This window comes from Pristiophorus japonicus, chromosome 15 (assembly GCF_044704955.1).
Source record: "Pristiophorus japonicus isolate sPriJap1 chromosome 15, sPriJap1.hap1, whole genome shotgun sequence".
Taxonomy (NCBI): Eukaryota; Metazoa; Chordata; class Chondrichthyes; family Pristiophoridae; genus Pristiophorus; species Pristiophorus japonicus.
Genome location: NC_091991.1, coordinates 155,215,623 through 155,240,856, shown reverse-complemented (window position 1 = coordinate 155,240,856; position 25,234 = coordinate 155,215,623). Strand labels below are relative to the sequence as shown.

At 40.5% G+C, this 25,234-nt stretch overlaps 1 protein-coding gene across 5 annotated transcripts in view; it reads right to left on the bottom strand.

The window, feature by feature from the left end:
• Positions 1-316: 316 nt before the first annotated feature.
• Positions 317-25,234, bottom strand: part of luc7l (LUC7-like (S. cerevisiae)) — a 45,477-nt gene continuing 20,559 nt past the window's right edge. For all 5 annotated transcript variants that reach the window (XM_070901153.1, XM_070901157.1, XM_070901155.1 and 2 more), the window contains 7 exons: positions 25,080-25,190; positions 19,495-19,638; positions 17,359-17,535; positions 16,978-17,066; positions 16,667-16,696; positions 5,353-5,535; positions 317-2,950 (listed from right to left, as the gene is read on the bottom strand). In XM_070901153.1, coding sequence (XP_070757254.1) covers positions 2,803-2,950; positions 5,353-5,535; positions 16,667-16,696; positions 16,978-17,066; positions 17,359-17,535; positions 19,495-19,638; positions 25,080-25,190 — 882 coding nt within the window. In that variant the 3' untranslated portion in view covers positions 317-2,802. The remainder of the gene's footprint in view (positions 2,951-5,352; positions 5,536-16,666; positions 16,697-16,977; positions 17,067-17,358; positions 17,536-19,494; positions 19,639-25,079; positions 25,191-25,234) is intronic.

The window sequence follows — 25,234 nt, the reverse complement described above, 5'->3', positions numbered from 1 at the left end:
TAACAAGAAGTTGAACAAATGTGGGAAGAGTAAAAGTTGCATTTCATGTTGATCGAGGTGAGCACAGAGCACAAAATATTTTTTAGTTCTTTTTGCACCATCCACCAGTGTCAAGCATTCCACTGTCAGATATTTAATGGAATAAGCTTGTTAAAGATTAGGGTCTGTACTTCAATGATCTGCCTTGACATCAACACATCCTATGCTGTACCAGCATGACACTTCCCATACCAAATCCTGTAATCGGAGGGACAAATCATAATACAATGTAGTTTGTCATCCAATAAGTTTCCAAGAATATGAATTCAAAGGGAAGTCACAGCCAACACTTAAAACTTTATTTCTGCATTAGGTAATTAGTACGAGTGCTTTAATGTCACTAAACACTCTTTTTAAACTGCGACCTAAATTACAACTTACAGTATTTACAACTGATGCTCAAATAGACTCCAGGCAAATCTGAAATGAAAGGCTGTCAACGTTTGTTCTGTCAGGATTCAGATCAGCCGTTAAGAACCAGTCTCATTGCTCGGATTGGAAAAACTGAACCAAAAAGGCAATAGAAGAGAATTGATGCACTTTATATATCAGAATCAAATCTTAAAAAACAGGTACGCACAGAAAAACAAGGATTAAGTTTCCTGCTTTGCACCCGGAAACAATTTAAAAGCAATGCCCACTTTGTGTTCTGGTGATCATAAGCATTATGCTATTTTTGTATAACATACTTCTATGTAATGACCAATTTTTTCAGACACCATTTTCAAACTATTTGTATAGCTTTGTAATATTGAGGAAAAGAATGTGTATTTAACCATTTCCCTTTATTGAAGAGAACACTTTTTCCATCAAGGGGTTGTATATTTAAAAATTATACGTAACAACTATTTGTTTTCTTTATTGTTTTCATATAGTTTGTAAAAAGCAACTGGAATGTTCGGTAGTATTGTTTTTATTAATAGGTACAAAGGACAAGTTGCTGGAAAGAAACTCATTTCACCCTCCTCGTAACTTTTGAAAAATGTAAAATAGAATGAATTGCATGTAGGTTTTATTGATGCATGAACTAAAGTCCCACAATCCAGTAAGAGCAAGTATCTCTTAATTTACTTCCACTGGACATCTAAACAAATCAATTCTACAGTGTAACTTGTTAAATGTAAAACTTAAAATAAAGTCACATACCTAGAAAGGTCAATTAACAGAAGTGAGGATTTTCTTTTACACCAGAGTCTGTAATGTGTTAAAAACTGCTATTTACCACAATAAGTTTTGCTAAAATCACCAGTAAAATCTGGGAAGAAAACCCAAAATGTTTCATTTTTTTTTTTAAAAAGATGCTACCATAAACAGTATACTAGAATCTGTAACAGGAATTCTATGGCTGTTGCCCCTGATCCTGAACATGCAACAAAAAGGACATTATAATTAAAAATCTGGACTGTGGACAGCAGAATAATGTTTTGTTGGATTAGTTGAAACTTTCATTTTTTATATATCCAAAATAAACCCTGGAGGTACATATAACTTTAGTTGCCATTTTATTACATTTACCAACTAGTACTAGTGGTGGATTATGCACAGCTAGCAGACCCGAGTTAGACTGCAAGCTGCTTTTACTGTGGATTGCACTGAGTCATGCTCCTGACTGGCTAACTTTTAACATTAGAAGGTATGGGCAGGAGTGCGGCTGATCATAAAACTAATCTAAATAAATGTATGAAGTGTCAATGAACTACGAGGGCACTTCAAAATGTGGCATTGAACCAAGCTGGAGTTAAATGATACCTGGTGTGAAGCCCAATTGATACGGTCTCCCTACTTCAGCACACTGAGAACCTGACGTGTTGCCACTCTTGTAGCAATACTCATAAGAAACTACTTCACAGCGATGCAAAATAGTGGTGTAACAGCAGACTCTGATGATGACTACTGATCTCAACCAAAAAAAAAATTGATGGTTTGCAGTTTCGAATTATAGTTTTATATGCAGAAAAGTTACTTTTTTGAAGAATTATGCAACTAAGAAATCAACTGAATTTTTCATAATGCAAACTGGACCTCAAAAGCAAGTTCACTGTCTATTTATCTTCAAATTCACGGGAGTCTTTGTTGCAACATAACTTGCATGCTCAGACTAATATCCAGAACCATGACATGTCAAATAGATTTCAGATTGAAAAAGTTAGTTTCACACAAAATTATCAGAGATTGCTTGAAGGGAAAACGGCTATGGGGGTGAAATTTCACAGGGTTTTTGCCCTGCTCGTTTGCACTTTGCAGAAGAGTCAATGAAACCCTGAAAAAAACGGGGTAAATGCCATTAATGTTGTTTCTGCGATTCTTCTGCTGAAGTTGCAGCAAACAAGTGGGAGAGCTCCCAATGTAATCCACCCCCTATGCAGCTAGATACCCAGTTACAATGTTCACACATCCCGTTAGACGGACATGAATTTATTTTGTTGTTAGAGAGTGGAGATCAAACTGCTAACTCACTAGACAGGTACTTACTTAGAAAAGCTTAAAGTTGTTTTGTTTCATGCTAGTTCAAAAGATCTTTATTAAAAAAAACATATGTACTCACGTATTTTAATTTTTATAAATAAACTGCATCAGAAGAAAACTCTCAACACTACTGGAAAACAAGTGCATATCTACAGCTACCAAAATCTGAAATTTTCTCTGCCAAAATGAAGCTTTAAATGGCAGAAATCATATAAACATGGGAAAATTCAAAGAGGGCTGTAAGAATGTTGTTAGATTTACAGTTTTACATTTAACTATTTTGGTTCAGTCAATACTTCAGATTTCACCAGCCTCCCTTTCTTCTGGACTTGCTGCATTTAATTCTGACTTTCCATTTGTACTCTCATGTTTCCTTTCTGAAGAATTCTTTTCCTTTCGATCCTTATCTCTTGATTTTTCCCTAGGAGATCGATCCCTTGAAGACCTTGAAAAACAACACTTTTATTTAATACAAACCTCCAGTATTTCAGCTTTCACAACAGCCCACAAGGCAAACTCTCAGACAGGTGCAGTATGGAGCTACATAGGAAGAATTCAGTTTCAACCCTGATGCAAGCCAGCAGGGAAGATACGATTGTCTTGGTACTTCTGGACAAAGAGATTTAAAAAGTTACCCAGGGTTCCCTTTTTGATCATTATTGAGGAATCCTTGCTGAAAGTGCACACGTTAAATTATCTGGGTTTGGCTTTGATGCCTTCCCCTTCCATCTGCAGATGGCTGAACAAGCTGCTAAGATTCACCATCTAGGCTTACACCTCAGGAAAGAAAGGGTTAGAAAAGATACAATATATTGGAATGGATGGGGCCAAGAAAGTAAAATTAAGGTTAGACGATAATAGAACATAAAATATAGGAAATGAATAGGGAGAAACAAGGATGAAAGAGAAGGTTTAAGATTATTTTAATTTTAAAAAAATTTGTTTTACCTCCATGCAGGATATTAGTGTAATAACATGGGGATAAGTATCTATTATACATTAAAAACAGCAAGTGGTCTGGGTTTATAAAATGTGCGCACACTGTGAATCCAACATTATGTGACAAACTGAAAGCAATCACCAGGAATAGTCACCTTCCCACCATCGAAGTTTTCTCCCCTCCATCACATTTCGAAAATCAGGACCCCCCCCCGCACCCCCCTCAACCCCAACAAAATAAAGAAAACATTGTAAAGCATCACATGCCAATTAGGACAGCAATCTAGTTAAGTGTTATTCATGTTTGAACTACTTGGGACCTTGATAGATATGAAATATTGATCCCTTGAGCAGTTTGTTATTGATGAGTATTTCCAGCATTTTCTGTTTTTATAACAAATATCAGAGTCTGATTGCTGTACAGTAGTCTCTTCAGTGTTTGAATTGCATCAGGAACAGTGATTATAACTTTGAATCCCTCCCAGTCCCCCCGCCTATCTCTCCCTCCTTGCTTCTTCCCTCCTGTTCTCCCCACCTCCACTTTTCTGTTTCCCCTCCACACATCTTTCTCCCTCTATACACATTACCCATTCCTCTGTACCTACACCCTTTCCCCTCTCTTTTCAGCCCACATCTCTTCTCCCACCATCTTTCCCCTTCCTCTCTGCTTCTGCACCCGTTCCCCTTTCCCCCTCCACTCTCATTTCTCTTCTCCTTCTCGTCCTTCCACTACCTTCCCCTTACGCTCTCCTATGCTCCTGTTGCTTTCCTTTTCCCATTCCCTGCTTCCCTCTTGCATTTGTGTCCTTGCCACACTCCCTTCCTATGTGCCTCCTTCTCCATCCAATCCCTCAAATTAACTTCATTATCGCCCATCCATCGACCTGAAAAAAAATTAAATAAGCTTTGTCTACCTGTGTGCAATCCTACAAAATGGCACATAGGAATTAATACGTCCTAAGCATCTTCTAGGGATTACAATGCAACACATGGGAAGAATTGTAAACGAATGCCTTACAAAAAATAAGATACCTTTCAATGGAATGTAAAGTGAAGCTCATCGTGGACTGAAAGGCAACTTGTATTGAACATTTTGATAAAGTGGAGATAATTGAATTAGATCAATCTAATCATTTTATGAAAACATTTGCCTGCTTTAAATAATACTCGCTTGTCCCTTTTATAAAAAAAAAACTACTAGTCACCTATTGCAATCAAGCATTACTGCACAAGTATCAATAGTCTGCCATTTAGAAAGGGTTAATTCTATGAGGAAATGTTTGGAGATTTACAAGCGAAGTGTGGCAGATCACAAGCACATTTCTTAATCACAACAACCTTTTCAATTAAAGAGTCATTATAGATATGGGTGCTTGTGGTTAGACCAATATCAATAATTACATTTCTTGCACGCAAGATTTTTTTTTTTAAAAAAAGGACACTCAAATATGTATGACAACGCATTAAGCCCATCAGTATAATCTTTTCCTTCTCAGAGGAAAGGAAGTTGATTTGAAAGACTGTTTTACGATTCTTGGAGTATGGATGATGTACTGGAACAGTTGAAGCATTGCAAGAACTACAAATCTCCAACTGTTAAAAATACAATTCATCATACATTATTAAAGATGATCTAACTGGACAGTCTTCAGTTACTTAGATCAGATAAACAATGTTGCCAACATTTTACAAATATAACCAGTGTTCAGGATCACTGTATACAGACACCTCAATGTCCATATCAACAATAGAAATCAATCCCAATGAAACCTGTACCTGTCTGTACAGGTCACCCGCAGTCATAAAAAGGGTTAGAACCCACTGCAGTCTCAACAGTAGAATTGCTATCATAATGATTTAGAATGATATGCCAGAAATTTAGTTATTCAAAAATATCACCAGTCTTACTTATGCTTTGAACTCCGGTCCCTGCTTTTGTCTCTTGAACTGCAACAATGTCCTCTGCTGCGGCTGTGTGAACGGGACCTGTGTCTTCGGCGCCTTTCTCGTTCTCTGGATCTGGACCTGGATTTACGCCGCTCGTGAGTGGGCGAACTGGAGCGTTTTTGCCTGTGATCGCGCGATCTTGATCTGTAAAGATTTTCAACTATCAGTTAACTAGATAGGATGGAGAGATACAAACACACACATTTCTAGCAACACTTGAGATAAAGTGAAATAGCTCAAGTGGGAGAACCACTGAACCTGCAACTAGAAGGGTGTACATTTGAGTCTCAGAGCTGATCCTTGAATCAACTCAGTTGCTTTCACCCGAAAGAGTTTGGTGCTTTCTTTGATGCCGAACAAAGAAATATTCAGCACATCAAGCCTTACTGCTTGAAGGCCAGCTTTATGATTCAAATTTCAGTGCAACAATGCAATGAAATGACTAGTAAATCTGTTTCTTACTTCGAGGCCTGGTATTACCAGCTTTTGGCTTTTTATTTGATCTAATACTGCTAGTCTGATTTTTGTAAATATAAACAAATTTTGTGAGGAAAGAAAAAACACTAAATACCCTCCTCTTCATTAACAAAAACAATGTTATTAACCAGATTATTTGGGATGCACCTTCCTGAAACCTGTGCTATCGACCCTGCTAAAATTTGTGAGGTTAGGAGTGAGATCCCTTTATTTGGATTTCACTGGTGGATGTCTGTGCCACTAAGAGTGCATTCTAGGATGCTGAAGAGTGGCCGCCGGGAGGGGTGGAGGCAAGGCTCAGTGCTGGGACCCCAGCTATTTACAATATACATTAATGATTTAGATGAAGGAAATGAGTGTAATATCTCCAAGTTTGCAGATGACACTAAGCTGGGTGGCGGTGTGAGCTGTGAGGAGGACGCTAAGAAGCTGCAGGGTGACTTGGACAGGTTAGGTGAGTGGGCAAACGCATGGCAGATGCAGTATAATGTGGATAAATGTGAGGTTATCCACTTTGGTGGCAAACACACAAAGGCAGAATATCTGAATGGCGGCAGATTAGGAAAAGGGGAGGTGCAACGAGACCTTGGTGTCATGGTACATCAGCCATTGAAAGTTGGCATGCAGGTACAGCATGCGGTGAAGAAGGCAAATGGCATGTTGGCCTTCATAGCTAGGGGATTTGAGTATAGGAGCAGGGAGGTCTTACTGCAGTTGTACAGGGCCTTGGTGAGGCCTCACCTGGAATATTGTGTTCAGTTTTGGTCTCCTAATCTGAGGAAGGACGTTCTTGCTATTGAGGGAGTGCAGCGAAGGTTCACCAGACCGATTCCCAGGATGGCAGGGCTGACATATGAGGAGAGACTGGATCGACTGGGCCTGTATTCATTGGAGTTTAGAAGGATGAGAGGAGCTCTCATAGAAACATATAAAATTCTGACGGGACTGGACAGGTTAGATGCAGGAAGAATGTTCCCGATGTTGGGGAAGTCCAGAACCAGGGGACATAGTCCAAGGATAAGGGGTAAGCCATTTAGGACTGAGATGAGGAGAAACTTCTTCACTGAGAGAGTTGTTAACTTGTGGAATTCCCTACCGCAGAGAGTTGCTGATACCAGTTCATTGGCTATATTCAAGAGGGAGTTAGATATGGCCCTTACGGCTAAAGGGATCAAGGGGTATGGAGAGAAAGCAGGAAAGGGGTTCTGAGGTGAATAATCAGCCATGATCTTATTGAATGGTGGTGCAGGCTCGAAGGGCCGAATGATCCACTCCTGTACCTATTTTCAATGTTTCTATGTAACACCGACCCTTGGAGGACATCACTGTATACTTCCTTCCAATCTGAAAAACAATTGTTCACCACTATTCTCTGCTTTCTGTCCCTTAGCCTAATTTGTATCCACGCAGATACTATCCCTTTAATCCCATGGGCTTCTGAAGATTGGTGGGATGATATGTCTGGTCTCACCCTCCACAAGGGCCAGGGACATGAAAACGCCTAACATACGGAATCCCTGCAGCCTCGAGGATAGTGGACAAGTCTTGGGAGGCACAGCCTCCACTTGCCCAATGACTCATTGGGGTAGGTTGGAGCTATGCTCCAAAAGGCAACCCCACAATCCTCACCGCAAGAAAGGCTTGTGAATATTGCACACACAAGATTATTATTATTGCAAATGGAGACATTATTGATATTACTAAGAAGATTATTTTGTCTCAGTTCTGCCGAAGCAAACACTTATCAACCACAAGAATGTTGAAACAATTTTACAGCTGACAGACCAGTCAGTAGGCATGTTCTATCAAGCCAACTGCTACTTGAAGAGTCTCATCAGTATCTGTTATCAGTAGCTGAATCCGATTGTGAATAAAATCTCCAGTTATCAAATTTTAGAAACTTTATTACTGTAATTTACAAGTCCCAACACAATCTGTCTGGGCTATTGAACATTCATGGTTGCTATCATGTTACCTTTAACTTGTATCAAGAAAATCAAGGTTCACTTTAATTTAAAAACTGACTAGCAGATATCCCATTCCTTTGCTCAGTGAGTTGGGAGTTTTATAAATAGTAGTATATGTCAAGTATTATTACCAAGGGCATTGACATAACAGCAATGGTGGCAGCCCTGGGCGAGGGAGGAATCCAGGAATACTGGAGTGAGAAATTCTAGGAATGATTGGTCAGAACCTGAAACAGCGATCCTGCGATCTGGAGGCATAAGGGAAAGGTCTCAAGGTCTGGGATCAAGGAGTACGCAGAATACAACTTGGTGGTTTGAGCACTAAGAGGGCTTCTTGAAATGTGGGAGTGAAGGGTGTGTTTTCGGTCAAGCAGAACAGTGGAGTGCGCTTTGGAGTATTGGGGATGGGGAAAGAGCTCGGCAGTATTGGGAGTTGCGATCTTATAGTATATGGGGTAGCAAGGACTTGTGGGAGAGTGGCTCAAGAAACATCAGGCCCAAACTGCTGGCAGCCCATTTGGAACCATCAAGACCCTACCCTTGTAAGAACATAACATAAGAAATAGGAGCAGGAGTAGGCCATTTAGCCCCTCGAGCCTGCTCCACCATTCAATAAGATCATGGCTGATCTGATCATGGACTCAGCTCCACTTTCCTGCCCGCTCCCCATAACCCTTTATTCCTTTATCGCTCAAAAATCTGTTTATCTCTGCCTTAAATATATTCAATGACCCAGCCTCCACAGCTCTCTGGGCAGAGAATTCCATAGATTTACAACCGTCAGAGATGACATTTCTCCTCATCTGAGTTTTAAATGGGCGGCCCGTTATTCTAAGACTATGCCCTTTAGTTTTAGTTTTCCCTATGAGTGGAAATATCCTCTCTGCATCCACCTTGTCGAGCCCCCTTATTATCTTATAAGTTTCAATAAGATCACCTCTCATTCTTCTGAACTCCAATGAGTATAGACCCAACCTACTCAACCCCCTCATCTCCGGAATCCTTCCTTAAATACGGAGACCAAAACAGTACGCATAACTCCAGGTGTGGCCTCACCAATACCCTGTACAGTTGTAGGACTTTGCTGCTTTTATACTCTATCCCCCTTGCAATAAAGGCTAACATTCCATTTGCTTTCCTGATTACTTGCTGTACCTGCATACTAACTTTTTGTATTTCATGCACAAGGACCCCCAGGTCCCTCTGTATTGCAGCACTTTCCTCCATTTAAATGATGATTTGCTTTTCTATTTTTTCTGCCAAAGTGGATAACCTCATGTTTTACCACATTATACTCCATCTGCCAAATTTTTTCCCACTCACTTCGCCTATCAATGGGCCCAAATTTGGCCCTCCATTTTTTTTTCCGCGCACCTCTGAGGCCCCCACCGACTTTTTACCTCAGAAGCAGGGTCGAAAAAACTCCCTGCGATCATGGCCGATTCTCGGGCCATATGTGGAGCTGGCGTGGTGTACAATGAAGAGGGGGGGCGGAGCTAGGTCCCGGTGCTGAAAACAGTACCAGGACCTTTGCACATGCGCGTTAAGAGTCTGTGTGCATGTGCAGTAGCTCCTGGCAGGCCATTTCGGCAAACGCACGCTGCATGTGAGGTTATCCAGTTTGGCAGAAAAAATAGAAAAGCAAATCATAATTTAAATGGAGGAAAGTGCTGCAGTACAGAGGAACCTGGGGGTCCTTGTGCATGAAATACAAAAAATACTGTGTGGGAGGGGCCAAAGCACGCCGTCCTTAGCCCTGGCCGAATAGGCTCCCTCATCGGCAGCCCGTTGCGTTCCCTAAGGTAGGAGTTCTATTTTTTATTTGTTATTTACTGATTGATTTTGGTGCTTTAGGTGCAGGGTTCCTTCTATTTTATTTGTAAATTAATTGCTTATTACTTTTTCTACTTTGTTTGGTGCTTGGTGGTGCTTTAAATGTAGTTACTTGCATTGATTCCTTAACTGTAAGTAAGATCTTTCTGTGCGGAAAAAAGTGAACACATACGCTGCCCTAAGTTAGTTTAGTACAACTTTTTTCTGGCCAAATTGGCATAAATGGTGTAAGGGGCTGGGAACTCCCATCTTTTGAAAAAAAACTGACCTAACAAAAAACCTAACTAACTCACTTACACTGGCGCAAATTAAATAGCCATAAAAAGATACACCAGAAAAATCAAGTGACACCAAAAAAAATGGTGCAACTCATGGGAAAATTTGGGCCCTATATCCCTTTGCAGATTTTTTGTGTCCTCCTCATAATTTGTTTCCCCACCCATCTTTGTATCAGCAGCAAATTTGACTACATTACACTCAGTTCCTTCATCCAATTCATTAATATAGATTGTAAATAGTTGTGGACCCAGCACCGATCCCTGCGACCTCACTAGTTAATGTTTGCCAACCGGAAAATGACCCATTTATCCCGACTCTCTGTTTTCTGTTAGTTAGCCAATCCTCTATCTATGCTAATATATTACCCCCAACCCAGTGAGTTTTTATCTTGTGCAGTAACCTCTCATGGGGCACCTTATCGAATGCCTTCTGGAAATCCAAATACACCACACATTCACTGGTTCCCCCTTATCCACCCTGCTTGATACATCCTCAAAGAACTCCAGCAAATTTGTCAAACATGATTTCTCCTTCATAAAACCGTGCTGACTCTGCTTGATTGAATCATGCTTTTCCAAATGTCCCGCTACTGCTTCCTTAATAATGGACTCCAGCATTTTCCCAACCACAGATGTTAGGCTAACTGGACTATAGTTTCCTGCTTTTTGTCTGCCCCCTTTTTTAAATAGGGGTGTTACATTTGCGGTTTTCCAATCTGCTGGGACCGCCCCAGAATCCAGGGAATGTTGGTAGATTACAACCAATGCATCCACTATCTATGCAGCCACTTCTTTTAAGACCCTCGGATGCAAGGCATCAGGTCCAGGGGACTTGTCCGCCTTTAGTCCCATTATTTTACCTAGTACTACTTCATTAGTGATAGTGATTGTATTAAGTTCCTCCCTACCTATAGCCCCTTGATTATCCACCATTGGGATGTTTTTAGTGTCTTCTACCGTGAAGACTACATATTTGTTCAACATCTCTGCCATTTCCCTGTTTTCCATTATTAATTCCCCGTTCTCATCGTCCAGGGGGGGCAAAGTTTGCTTTAGCCAATCTTTTCCTTCTTATGTACCTGTGGAAACTCTTAATATTTGTTTTTATATTTCGTGCTAGTTTACTTTCATAATCTATCTTCCCTCTCAATCATTTTTTTTAGTCATTCTCTGCTGGCTTTAAAAAAAATTCCCAATCCTCTGGCCTCCTATTAGTCTTGGCCACATTGTATGCCCTTGTTTTCAATTTGACACCCTTCCTTATTTTCTTAGTTAGCCACGGATGGTTATCCCTTCTCGCAGTCTTTCCTTCTCATTGGGATATATTTTTGTAGCGGGTTATGAAATATCTGCCACTGCTCATCAACCATCCCATTCTTTAGTCTATTTTCCCGTCCACTTTAGTCAACTCTGCCTTCATACCTTTGTAGTCTCCTTTATTTAAGCTTAGGACCCTGGCTTGAGAACCAACTTTCTCACCCTCCAACTGAATTTGAAATTCAACCATATTATGGTCACTCATTCCAAGAGGATCTTTTACTACGAGATCATTTATTAATCCTGTCTCATTACACAGTACTAGATCTAAAATATCCTGCTCCCTGGTTGGTTCCACAATGTACTGTTCAAGGAAACTATCCCAGATACACTATGAATTCCTCCTCAAGGCTACCCTGACCAATTTGCTTTGTCCAATCAAAATGAAGGTTAAAATTAAAATTACCCATGATTATTGCTGTTCCTTTATTACAAGCCTCCATTATTTCTTGATTTAAACTCCATCCAACAGTGCAGCTACTTTTAGGGGGCCCATACACTACGTCCACCAGTGACTTTTTCCCTTTATTATTCCTCATCACTAGGTTCAAATTAGGGATGCATGCAATAAAAGTACAGCAATTATCATGGGCGACTTCAATCTACATAGATTGGGCTAGCCAAACTGATTCAACATCTTGATCCTCTGAGCCAGTATCGTTTCTACCTAATGCACTGATCGCATCCTTTATTAACAGTGCTACCCCACCTCCTTTTCCTTTCCGACTGTCCTTCGGAATTGTCAAATACCCCTGAATATTTAGTTCGCAGTCCTGGTCACCTTGCAACCACGTCTCTGTAATGGCTATCAGTTCATACCCATTCGTAGCTATGTGTGATGTCAACTCATCTATTTTGTTACGAATGCTACATGCATTTAGACAAAGCTTTTAAATTTGTTTGTTTTACCCTTTTTTCCTGCTGGTTTCCTCTGTCCTTCAAACTCACTTTCTACATTTTTGCTTTCTAATTCCAGCTTTACTCCCCTCCCTACTGAATCCATTCTCAGGTTCAAATTAGGGATGTATGCCATAAAGGTACAGCAGTTATCATTGGTGGCTTTATTCTACATATAGATTGGGCTAACCAAACTGGTAGCAATAGAGTGGAGGAGGGTTTCCTGGAGTGTATTAGGAATGGTTTTCTAGACCAATATGTCGAGGAACAAACTAGAGAGCAGGCCATCCTAGGCTGGGTGTTGTGTAATGAGAGAGGATTAATTGGCAATCTTGTTGTGCGAGGCCCCTTGGGGGAAGAGTGACCATAATGTGGTAGAATTCTTCATTAAGATGGAGAGTAACACAGTTAATTCAGAGGCTAGGGTCCTGAACTTAAAGAAAGATAACTTCGATGGTATGAGATATGAAATAGCTAGGATAGACTGGCAAATGATACTTAAAGGGTTGATGGTGGATAGGCAATGGCAGACATTTAACGATCACATGGATGAACTTCAACAATTGTACATTCCTGTCTGGCATAAAAATAAAACGGGGAAGGTGGCTCAACCGTGGCTAACAAGGGAAATTAGGGATAGTGTTAAATCCAAGGAAGAGGCATATAAATTGGCCAGAAAAAGCAACAAACCTGAGGACTAGGAGAAATTTAGAATTCAGCAGAGGAGGACAAAGGGTTTAATTAGGAGGGGGAAAATAGAGTACAAGAGTAAGCTTGCAGGGAACATAAAAACTGACTGCAAAAGCTTCTATAGGTACATGAAGAGAAATCAATTAGTGAAGACAAATGTAGGTGCCTTGCAGTCAGAATCAGGTGAATTTATAATAGGGAACAAAGAAATGGCAGACCAACTGAACAAATACTTTGGTTCTGTCTTCAGTGAGGAAGACACAAATAACCTTCCGGAAATACTAGGGACCGAGGGTCTAGTGAGAAGGAAGAACTGAAGGAAATCCTTATTAGTTAGGAAATTGTGTTAGGGAAATTGATGGGATTGAAGGCCGATAAATCCCCAGGGCCTGATAGTCTGCATCCCAGAGTACATAAGCAAGTGGCCCGAGAAATAGTGGATGCATTGGTGGTCATTTTCCAGCATTCTATAGACTCTGGATCAGTTCCTATGGATTGGAGGATAGCAAATGTAACACCACTTTTTAAAAAAGGAGGGAGAGAGAAAACAGGGAATTATAGACCGGTTAGCCTGACAGCAGTAGGGAAAATGTTGGAATCAATTATTAAAGATGAAATAGCAGCACATTTGGAAAGCAGTAACGGGATCGGTCCAAGTCAGCATGGATTTATGAAAGGGAAATCGTGCTTGACAAATCTTCTAGAATTTTTGAGGATGTAATGAGCAGAGTGGACAAGGGAGAACCAGTGGATGTGGTGTATTTGGACTTTCAAAGGGCTTTTGACAAGGTCCCACACAAAGGATTAGTATGCAAAATTAAAGCACATGGTATTGGGGGTAATGTATTGACGTGGATAGAGAACTCGTTGGCAGACAGGAAGCAAAGAGTAGGAATAAATGGGTCCTTTTCAGAATGGCAGGCAGTGACTAGTGGGGTACCGCAAGGTTCAGTGCTGGGCTCCCAGCTATTTACAATATACATTAATGATTTAGACGAAGGAATTGAATGTAATATCTCCAAGTTTGCAGATGGCATTAAATTGGGTGGCAGTGTGAGCTGTGAGGAGGATGCCAAGAGGCTGCTGGGTGACTTGGACAGGTTAGGTGAGTGGGCAAATGCATGGCAGATGCAGAATAATGTGGATAAATGTGAGGTTATCCACTTTGGTGGCAAAAACAGGGAGGCAGAATATTATTTGAATGGTGATAGATTAGGAAAAAGGGAGGTGCAACGAGACTTGGGTGTCATGGTACATCAGTCATTGAAAGTTGGCATGCAGGGACAGCAGGCGGTGATGGCGGCAAATGGCATGTTGGTCTTCATAGCGAGAAGATTTAAGTATAGGAGCAGGGAGGTCTTACTGCAGTTGTACAGGGCCTTGGTGAGGCCACACCTTGAATATTGTGTACAGTTTTGGTCCCCTAATCTGAGGAAGGACATTCTTGCTATTGAGGGAGTGCAGCGAAGGTTCACCAGACTGATTTCCGGGATGGCAGGACTGACACATGAAGAAAGACTGGATTAACTAGGCTTATATTCAATGGAATTTAGAAGAATGAGAGGTGATCTCATAGAAACATAAAATTTTGACGGAATTGGACAGGTTAGATGCAGGAAGAATGTTCCCGTTGTTGGGGGAAGTCCAGAACCAGGGGTCACAGTCTAAAGATAAGAGGTAAGCTATTTAGGACCGAGATGAGGAGAAACTTCTTCACTCAGAGAATTGTGAACCTGTGGAATTCTCTACCACAGAAAGTTGTTGAGGCCAGTTCGTTAGATATATTCAAAAGGGAGTTAGATGTGGCCCTTACGGCTAAAGGGATCAAGGGGTATGGAGAGAAAGCAGGAATGGGCTACTGAAGTTGCATGATCAGCCATGATCATATTGAATGGTGGTGCAGGCTCGAAGGGCCGAATGGACTACTCCTGCACCTATTTTCTATGTTTCTATGTTCCTACCCCCCTGCCAAGCTAGTTTAAACCCTCCCCGGCAGCACCAGCAACCCCCCCCCCCCCCCCACCGTGAGGATATTGGTCCTGTTGAGGTACAACCCGTCCGGCTTGTACAGGTCCCACCTCCCCCAGAAACGGTCCCAATGCCTCAGGAATCTAAAGCCCTCCCGCCTGCACCATCTCTCCAGCCACGTCTGCTCTATCCTCCTATTCTGTACTCACTAACTCGTGGCACCAGGCGTAATTTGGAGGTTACTAGCTTTGAGGTCCTGCTTTTTAATCTTTCTCCTAGCTCCCTAAACTCTGCCTGCAGGACCTCATCCCTCTTTCTATCTATGTCATTGGTCCAGATATGAACCACGACCTCTGGCTGTTCACCCTCTCCCCCCAGAATTCCCTGCAGCTGCTCAGTGACATCCTTGACCCTGGCATCAGGGAGGCAACATACCATCCTGGAGTCACGACTGCGACCGCAGAAACGTCTGTGTGGCTCCGCTGACTACTGAATCCCCCACCACTATAGCTCTTCCATTATTCTTCCTTTCCCCCCGCGCAGCTGAGTCACCCGTGGTGCCTTGGTCTTGGCTCTGGCTGCATTCCCCAGAGACACCGTCGCCCCCACCAGTACTCAGAAGAGAATATCGGTTGGAGAGTGAGATGGACTCAGGGGACTCCTGCACTACCTGCCTAGTCCTCCTCTTCATGTCAGGCTCTTCCCCCAATCTGTCCTCAAACCTTTTGTGCTCTTAAAGATATCCCTACCATCACTTTTCCCTTCTTAAAGTTAATAGATGCAATATAATAAGCTGGGGGAGGGCATCCAACTTTCTGATATACATTTAATGCACAATGAGTGAGTTTCTATTAATAATCAAAAAAGTTAATAATTTATGCAGTTTCCAAATTATATATTAAGCCTCAAAATGGTTCGGAAGCGAAATTAAAAAAAAACAAAATACAAGAGAAAGGATTTTTAAGTCAATCTGTTTGCCGATGGTCAAAAAAGAAAACCAGGAAGCCACGACAATAGCAGTCATTGTTCACACACATTGACTTTCACAAGCAGTGGTCGGTGAGGAAATCACAACAGAAAAGTAAATTCTTAATATATTTATATCAATTCATCACTTGTCTGAAATTAAAACATTTCAGACAAGTGACTGCATGCACAGATAGCATGCTGGAAAATTCTGCAAATAGCACACACTCATTTAATAGATGTAATTTCTAAGAGATAAAAATATCTGGTCGAACCCCAGGGTTTTGCAACAGGCTGAAGTTTCAAATCAAAAAGCTTAAATCTCCACATGAAAAAACAATTCAATAAGTAAATGTGATCATGTTATCATAAAATATATCATTCTTACCTTGGACATGATAGATTTCAGTTAAGATGAAAATGGCAGACAAAATTCTTTGAAAAAGCATTTTGTGTCACTATTTTTTGTATAAATATTATTGGAAAATAAGTCCATCTCATTTTAAAAATCAACTCTCAAAAGTGCAAACATCATATAAAAGCTTACACTTTTCAACATAACTAAACTGTAGGCAAATTGAAACCCACTTTCTATCACAGTCTTTAATTATAAATGAATGTCTTAAGACCTGTGGAGGAGGGCAAAAGTATAGTTTAGAGTACTGTAAATTCTTCAAATAAGCTGACCCCTTTTCCTCTTCCAAAAAATCCACATTAATTGCATAAAGAAATCAATATTTCCCACATTACAACAGTGACTACACTCCAAAAGTACTTCATTGGCTGTAAAGCGCTTTGAGACGTCCAGTGGTTGTGAAAGGCGCTATATAAATGCAAGTATTTCTTTTCTTTTAATGCCATTTTGCTGCACAATAAACATACCTCTTGCGATCCCTGCTACGTGATCTGGACCTGCAAAATATTATTTAATAGGTTTTTATAGAAACACGGTTGATAACAAACAAATCAATTTTTTGTATTTCAGTTGCTTCAAAATTGCATTTCAGATTACAATTAATAATCACGATGTACAAATAAGAAGGAATCAATTTTTTCTTCCACAACACATGTTTTGCAATGGAGCAAGGTCAAGAGCATTTAAAATGTTTCTCTGTTCAATTTCTATCACATCAGTTTTGATCACTCAGGATTCACATTTCTGAATTTAGTGCTACATATGCAAATTTGCTTACTTCCTTTTCATCCGCTCTTCTTTTTCCCTTTCTTCTCGCCTCCTTAAACGCTCTTGATTTCTCTTTTCTTGTTTCTCTGCGACAATTTTCTAGAATTGCAAATGGAGGAATAAATGAGAATCCAAAAACATTTATCTTGGTTGGCAATTATTAAATGCATCTATAAATAAATGTGCCGTAACAATTTGAAATTAAAATGACAGTGAAATTTTCTCCCCAGAAAGCATCAAATTAAATGATTTCTGACTACATTAATTAAATTTGACTAAAATATATACCTGGTTGGATATTGGAAAAAAAAGGTGCTTTGCAAACACCTGTATCCCCCAAAATACAATTCTACATTCTAACTATTTCCAGCACAAATAATTTTAAAATTACCTTTAGGTGGTCTAATTTCTCTCGGATTTGTATGAAACCTAAGTGCAGTTTTCCCCCAAAGTGATCAGCAAGCCGACGATCATTGTCATGAAGACCCAGGTATGCAGAACAAATTTCACAGACACGCAATTTCTGTTGCTGGAAGCTAGAAGCTGGCATTGAATTCCTATATTCATCCTGTACAAAACAAGACATGAAGTGAAGGAAAATTTTAGGAAGCCGCACTAAATCTTATTCCCAAGAAATATCCCACTTCCACTTGGGATACTTTGGTCTATGATGCAAGAAATATTATCTAGTATGCAGCTCATGAAATAAAACACATGGGCATGGACAGGAATTTTGGAAGGAGCAAAATCAAAAAAAAATCTCTTTTTGCAAGAAACCTCACGCATTCAATCGCTTGGAACATTTTTCTTACAAACGTTTACTTGTCTTATAAAGTAAATTCTACTGTGAGCTTTTGTATCAAATGATTTTTTTTCCAGGTTTTCTTCTAATAAAAAGCACATCTACCCTCACAATTAATTACTCTGAAGTGCAGTATGTGAATTGTATGATCAGGCACTATATAAATGCAAGTTCTCTCGAAGTGAAAACCATTAAAAATAAATAGGGTATTGGTGTTCCCATAGGATTGGCAATCTGTAAAATGGACACTTTGTACTTTGCTCATGTTCAATTTATGCAATTAAAATTTAATCACTTGTATGTTTATAGTTTAAGTCATAAAGCAGTAAGCAACCTTGAAATAATCACATCAGGCCAATACAACATCAACAAATCAGCAACGGAGTACTTTTCGCGTCAGATTCAAATCTTTCTGTGGATTCTTCTCCCTGCCCATTTCTCCCAAATTACCCCTTCCATAACTTATGCTGAATTTCAAGCATTTTTCTTAAGATTTGTAAGTATCAGTAGCAAATTTCACGCAATTTATTTTCATAGTTAACTGCTGCCCACGCTTACTGGGTTTCTAATGGTGAATCTCCAGTATTGGCTTTTACAAGTATCTATGCAAACCTCATGCCAGAGGTGGGCACTCCAGTGCAAGACAGAGTACCTTCAGATACGATGTTAAGTCAGCCATCTCAGAGTGGATATTAAAAATCCCAAAGCATTATTCCAAGAAGAGCAGGGAGTTTTCCTGGTATCCAGCATTTAAACTCACTCTTCCAACAACCAAGACCATAAAAAAATAGATAAACTAGTCATTCATCTCATTAATGTTTGTAGGATACTGCTGCCATAAAATGGCTGCCCTGCTTGCCTATGCAGTAGTAACTCATTGATCCTGAATTTGAGGTCGTCTCCGACTTGTGAAATAATTTCCAAACTTACCTCCTGGCTCCACAGCTACGGAGAGGTCTGGTCTCGGGCCTGCGTAAAGGCCCATGGATCCCAGGGCCACAGGCGGTTCGGAAGCGTCCCTGGGATCACGTGGGGCAGATCCTCCAAGAAGAAAGGAGAATCCCATTTCCAAATGGAATCCCCTATAAACCCTACTGGAATCCCTAAATAATTAAATAATTTAGACAACTGTAATAAATATAAATGTTCTAATTTTCATATTCAATTAAAAGTTCCTTTATGGCAGCAAATACAATAACAATTTAATTTTTGGTTAAATAATTTCAAATATTTTAATCCGGGCCAAAGTTTGCATAAACTAATTTTGTGTGTTGGTGAATCATTTTTATTTTAAAAATGTATTTAAGATTGATAATAACCCTTATTCTAGTGAAAGCAGGCCCTATGCCTGCTTTTTCCAGCCATAAGAGTTACATGGGCAGTAGTTCAGCAAATAGCAACTCTGCATCTCGTCGGTTCGGTAATCTGTCAAGGGGCCTTTCTGAAGGCTTACGATGGCGTATGCGGTCATCAGGACCACAAATTCTGGGCCATTGGGTATATAAAAAAACAAGTATTATAACAACCAGTGAAGACCGAAGAAAAATCTAATCATGGGGAGTATAAGCATGTGATAGTGTGGATTCAGGCAAACAAGTGCAGACCACCAGGAAAGGCAAGTGTGAGAGCACAGATGCCCAATATCCATTACAAGTACATGTGTAACTAACTCTCAGCTAACCATTGGCTGATTTTTAAAAAAAATAATTGCAATACAGTACATACCTCGGCCTCCCTTTTTTTTGTGCGCACTCTTTCTACTTCCTGCATGATCTTTTGAGATTCTTCTACATTTCCTTCAGCTCCAAGTTGTTCAGCTTTAGCCAAAAGCTTTCCTATTTCTTCATTCAGCTCATGCACTTTTTCTGCCTGTAAAAAGAATACAAAATCTTAAAACTGTAGACTTTTCAGGCTATTGCACCAATGATAGATAAATCATCTTATGCAACAGGGGGCAATGCAGCATATTTTGCACACCTTTTATGAATTAGTTAGAAATTAATTAAGTATGATCTTTGGTTATCAATCATTGGTTTAAGACAAGATTCATCAAAACGTTGAATTTGAATTCTTAAAAATGAAATAAAGTAGATTGTGGTTTAGATCTATGGTATAATTCAGTCAGAAACCCCCCAAAATTAAACATGATTCTACTCTGCTGCTACTTCCTTTAGTTTTCAGAGCCAATGCAAACCAAGCAGCATTGATTTTAAGTCAATGAATTCAGCAGCATATGTTGCTTTAAATTCACATATTTTACATTTAAGTTTTGTATATATTTTACCCATATGCACAGATTAGAAACAGATAAAGATCACATACTTATATAAATGTGTTCGTCGTGAAACATCGTCCTAGCTATCACATCAATTATTTTGTTATACTATCCATAACATAATAAATAGAATCAGGAGTAGTTTTTCTTTTTCTTTATTAGTAAGTAACCTTTTAGCATTGTTGTTGCCAAATTAAGTTAATCTAGGGGTTAAGTCATGGCAGGAGAGCTCGGACACGTGTTATGCTCCTCCTGTACTATGTGGGAAGTCCTACGAGACAAATTTAGGGAGCTAGGAGCTAAATTAAAAAGTAGGACCTCAAAAGTAGCAATCTCAGGATTGTTACCAGTGCCACGTGCTAGTCAGAGTAGGAATCGCAGGATAGCTCAGATGAATACGTGGCTTGAGGAGTGGTGCAGCAAGGAGGGATTCAAATTCCTGGGACATTGGAACCGGTTCTGGGGGAGGTGGGACCACTACAAACCAGACGGTCTGCACCTGGGCAGGACTGGAACCAATGTCCTGGGGGAGTGTTTGCTAGTGCTGTTGGGGAGGAGTTAAACTAATATGGCAGGGGGATGGGAACCTATGCAGGGAGACAGAGGGAAATAAAATGGAGGCAGAAACAAACAATAGAAAGGAGAATAGTAAAAGTGGAGGGCAGAGAAACCCAAGGCAAAAAACAAAAAGGGCACATTACAGCAAAATTCTAAAGGGGCAAAGTGTGTTAAAAAGGCAAGCCTGAAAGCTCTGTGCCTCAATGCGAGGAGTATTCGGAATAAGGTAGATGAATTAACTGCGCAGATAGTAGTTAATGGATATGGTGTAATTGGCATCACGGAGACATAGCTCAGGGTGACCAATAGTGGGAACTCAACATCCAGGGGTATTCAACATTTAGGAAGGATAGACAGAAAGGAAAAGGAGGTGGGGTGGCCCTTCTGGTTAAAGAGGAAATTAATGCAATAGTAAGGAGGGACATTAGCCTGGATGATGTGGAATCGGTATGGGTGGAGCTGCGGAATACCAAAGGGCAGAAAACGCTAGTGGGAGTTGTGTACAGACCATCAAACAGTAGCAGTGAGGTTGGGGACAGCATCAAACAAGAAATAAGGGGTGTGTGCAATAAAGGTACAGCAGTTATCATGGGCGACTTTAATCTACATATTGATTGGGCTAACCAAAGTGGTAGCAATGCGGTGGAGGAGGATTTCCTGGAGTGTATTAGGGATGGTTTTCTAGACCAATGTGTCGAGGAACCAACTAGCGAGCTGGCCATCCTAGACTGGGTGATGTGTAATGAGAAGGGACTAATTAGCAATCTTGTTATGCAAGGCCCCTTGGGGAAGAGTGACTATAATATGGTAGAATTCTTTATTAAGATGGAGAGTGACACAGTTAATTCAGAAACTAGGGTCCTGAACTTAAGGAAAGGTAACTTCGACGGTATGAGGCATGAATTGGCTAGAATAGACTGGCAAATGATACTTAAAGGGTTGACAGTGGTTAGGCAATGGCAAACATTTAAAGATCACATGGATGAACTTCAACAATTGTACATCCCTGTCTGAAGTAAAAATAAAATGGGGACGGTGGCTCAACCGTTGCTAACAAGGGAAATTAAGGATAGTGTTAAATCCAAGGAAGAGGCATATAAATTGGCCAGAAAAAGCAGCAAACTTGAGGACTGGGAGAAATTTAGAATTCAACAGAGGAGGACTAAGGGTTTAATTAAGAGGGGGAAAATAAGAGTACGAGAGGAAGCTTGCCGGGAACATAAAAACTGACTGCAAAAGCTTCTATAGATGTGTAGAGAAAAAGATTAGTGAAGACAAACGTACGTCCCTTGCAGTCAGATTCAGGTGAATTTATAATGGGGAACAAAGAAATGGCAGACCAATTGAACAAATACTTTGGTTCGGTCTTCACGAAGGAAGACACAAATAACCTTCCGTATGTACTAGGGGACCGAGGGTCTAGTGAGAAAGAACAACTGAAGGATATCCTTATTAGACGGGAAATTGATGGGATTGAAGGCCGATAAATCCCCGGGGCCTGATAGTCTGCATTCCAGAGTACTTAAGGAAGTGCCCGAGAAATAGTGGATGCATTGGTGATCATTTTCCAACACTATCGACTCTGGATCAGTTCCCATGGACTGGAGGGTAGCTAATGTAACACCACTTTTTAAAAAAGGAGGGAAGAGAGCAAACTGGAAATTATAGACCGGTTAGCCTGACATCAATAGTGGGGAAAATGTTGGAATTAATCATTAAGGATGAAATAGCAGCGCATTTGGAAAGCAGTGACAGGATCAGTCCAAGTCAGCATGGATTTTTGAAAGGGAAATCATGCTTGATGAATCTTCTGGAATTTTTTGAGGATGTAACTAGCAGAATGGACAAGGGAGAACCAGAGGATGTGGTGCATTTGGACTTTCAGAGAGTCAGGATAAACGGGTCCTTTTCAGAATGGCAGGCAGTAACCAGTGGAGTGCCACAGGGCTCAGTGTTGGGACCCCAACTCTTTACAATATACATTAATGATTTAGATGAAGGAATTGAGTGTAATATCCCCAAGTTTGCAGATGACACTAAACTGGGTGGCGGTGTGAGCCATGAGGAGGACGCTAAGAGGCTGCAGGGTGAATTGGACAGGTTAGGTGAGTGGGCAAATGCATGGCAGATGCAGTATAATGTGGATAAATGTGAGGTTATCCATTTTGGGGGCAAAAACACGAAGGCAGAATATTATCTGAATGGCGGCAGATTAGGAAAAGGGGAGGTGCAACGAGACCTGGGTGTCATGGTTCATCAGTCATTGAAAGTTGGCTTGCAGGTACAGCTGGCGGTGAAGGCGGCAAATGGTATGTTGGCCTTCATAGCTAGGGGATTTGAGTATAGGAGCAGGGAGGTCTTGCTGCAGTTGTACAGAGCCTTGGTAAGACCTCACCTGGAATACTGTGTTCAGTTTTAGTCTCCTAATCTGAGGAAGGACGTTCTTGCTATTGAGGGAGTGCAGCGAAGGTTCACCAGACTGATTCCAGGGATGGCTGGAGTGAAATGAGGAGAGACTGGATCAACTGGGCCTTTATGCATTGGAGTTAGCAGGATGCGAGGGGATCTCATAAAAATGTATAGGATTCTGACCGGACTGGAAAGGTTAGATGCGGGAAGAATGTTCCCGATGTTGGGAAAGTCCAGAACCAGGGGACAGAGTCTTAGGATAAGGGGTAGGCCATTTAGGACTGAGATGAAGAGAAACTTCTTCACTCAGAGAGTTGTTAACCTGTGGAATTCCCTGCCGCAGAGAGTTGTTGATGCCAGTTCAAGAGGAAATTAGATATGGCCCTTACAGCTAAAGGGATCAAGGGGTATGGAGAGAAAGCAGGAAAGGGGTACTGAGGGAATGATCAACCATGATCTTATTGAATGGTGGTGCAGGCTCGAAGGGCCTACTCCTGAACCTATTTTCAATGTTTCTAGGTTTCTATTCGGCCCTTCAAGCCATTCAATAAGACCATAGCTGATTTTCTACTTCAACTCCACTTTCCCCATATTCCTCAATTTCCTTGGTATCCAAAAATATAAATCGCATTCTTGTATATACTCAACAACTAAGCATCTACAAGCCCTCTAGGGTAGAAAATTCCAAAGATTCACAACCCTCTGACTGAAGAAATTTCTCATCACAATCCTAAATGGCCAATCCCTTATCCTGAGACTATGACCCACTAGTTCTAGACTCTCCAGTCAGGGGAAATAACCTCTCAGCATCTATCCTGTCAAGCCCTCGAAGAATTTTATACGTTCCAATGAGATCAGTTCTCATTCTTCTAAACTCCAGAGAATATAAGCCCATTCTACTCGATCTCTCCTCAAACGACAACCCTCCTACACCAGGAATCAATCTAGTGAACCTTTGTTGCACTGCCTTTCATTAACAGAATGAAGAATTATTAATTTTCAAATAATTTGTATGAATTACGCCAAAATAATATGTAGGTTCAAAAGAGTGCAGCATTTCAACTAACACATGAACAGTATCCTTAACAGTATGATAAAATTACCAAGTACACATAAAATATGGCCGCCTTTAACTGAAAGTTAGATAGGAGAAAGAATAAGTTGCATTTTACGTTAAAGCTACTTTTTGTGGAGAAATAGGCTAATTTAGTGTTTTTCTCAGAGACTTGGAACATTTCATCTTGAGCACAAATTTTTAAAAAACTGTTTTGCATTAATGATCTTCATTTTGTGTTTACCAAGGTAAGGAATGTTAATGTTTAGAATTAGAACACTTTCAGACAAATAGGAGTTGATATTCATAGAATGCATATTCAGTGGGTGAAGCCATGCACAACCCACTTATTGGCTCTGGTGAGAGACCAGAACCACTCATAGCCAAGACTCATTTGAATGGAATCGCCAAGCTGCCGAGCTGAGCCAGATGTTAAAAAAAAAACTGAGGGGGGAGGTACTGAGCATCCAGTAGCAGGTTGAATAATTTTTCTGGGGCCAGGAGAAGCCACAGGTGGTCTTTTTGGCAGAGTGGGGCTTGAAATTTGCCTGATTTATATATTGCCCCTGCCTGTTTCAGGCTGGAGTACTGATCACCTAAACAGAGTCAGACTGGCAACTGGCGACCAGTAAGCAGCAGCTTTAAAACGTTGAGAGAGCGGTAGACAGGAGAAAAACCATCACCATAGCATCCTGGTTGGAAGCAAAATAATGCTCTCAACCTGTGAAGTACAACTATTCCATCCATATTCTATCTTCAGCCTCTGAGTAAAAATAATTGGCCCAATTTCGCACTGTGAACCCATACCCATTGAGTACTGGGTTAAAGCTGCTAGAACTCGTTTCACAACGAAGGTGATTTATATTCCAGTAGTCTGGCAGGATTGAAGCTCAGATACTAGTGATGAAAAGACTAATCCACAGCACGATCCAGTATCCATACTGACTTAAATATCAAATTTTGATACAGATGAACAGAACAAAGACATTCTCATTCAAGTGGAGGTGAACATACCTTAGCAGCTACTTCAGTACTGATTTCTTCTTGCGTTTCTGCCAAACGTTTCTTAGCAATTTCCGTTCTTCTGTCACAATCAACAATAAAACTTTCAAGCTGTTCCATGGCCTAGAAAATGACAAGAATCTCATTTGTGCCACAACAAAATCAAA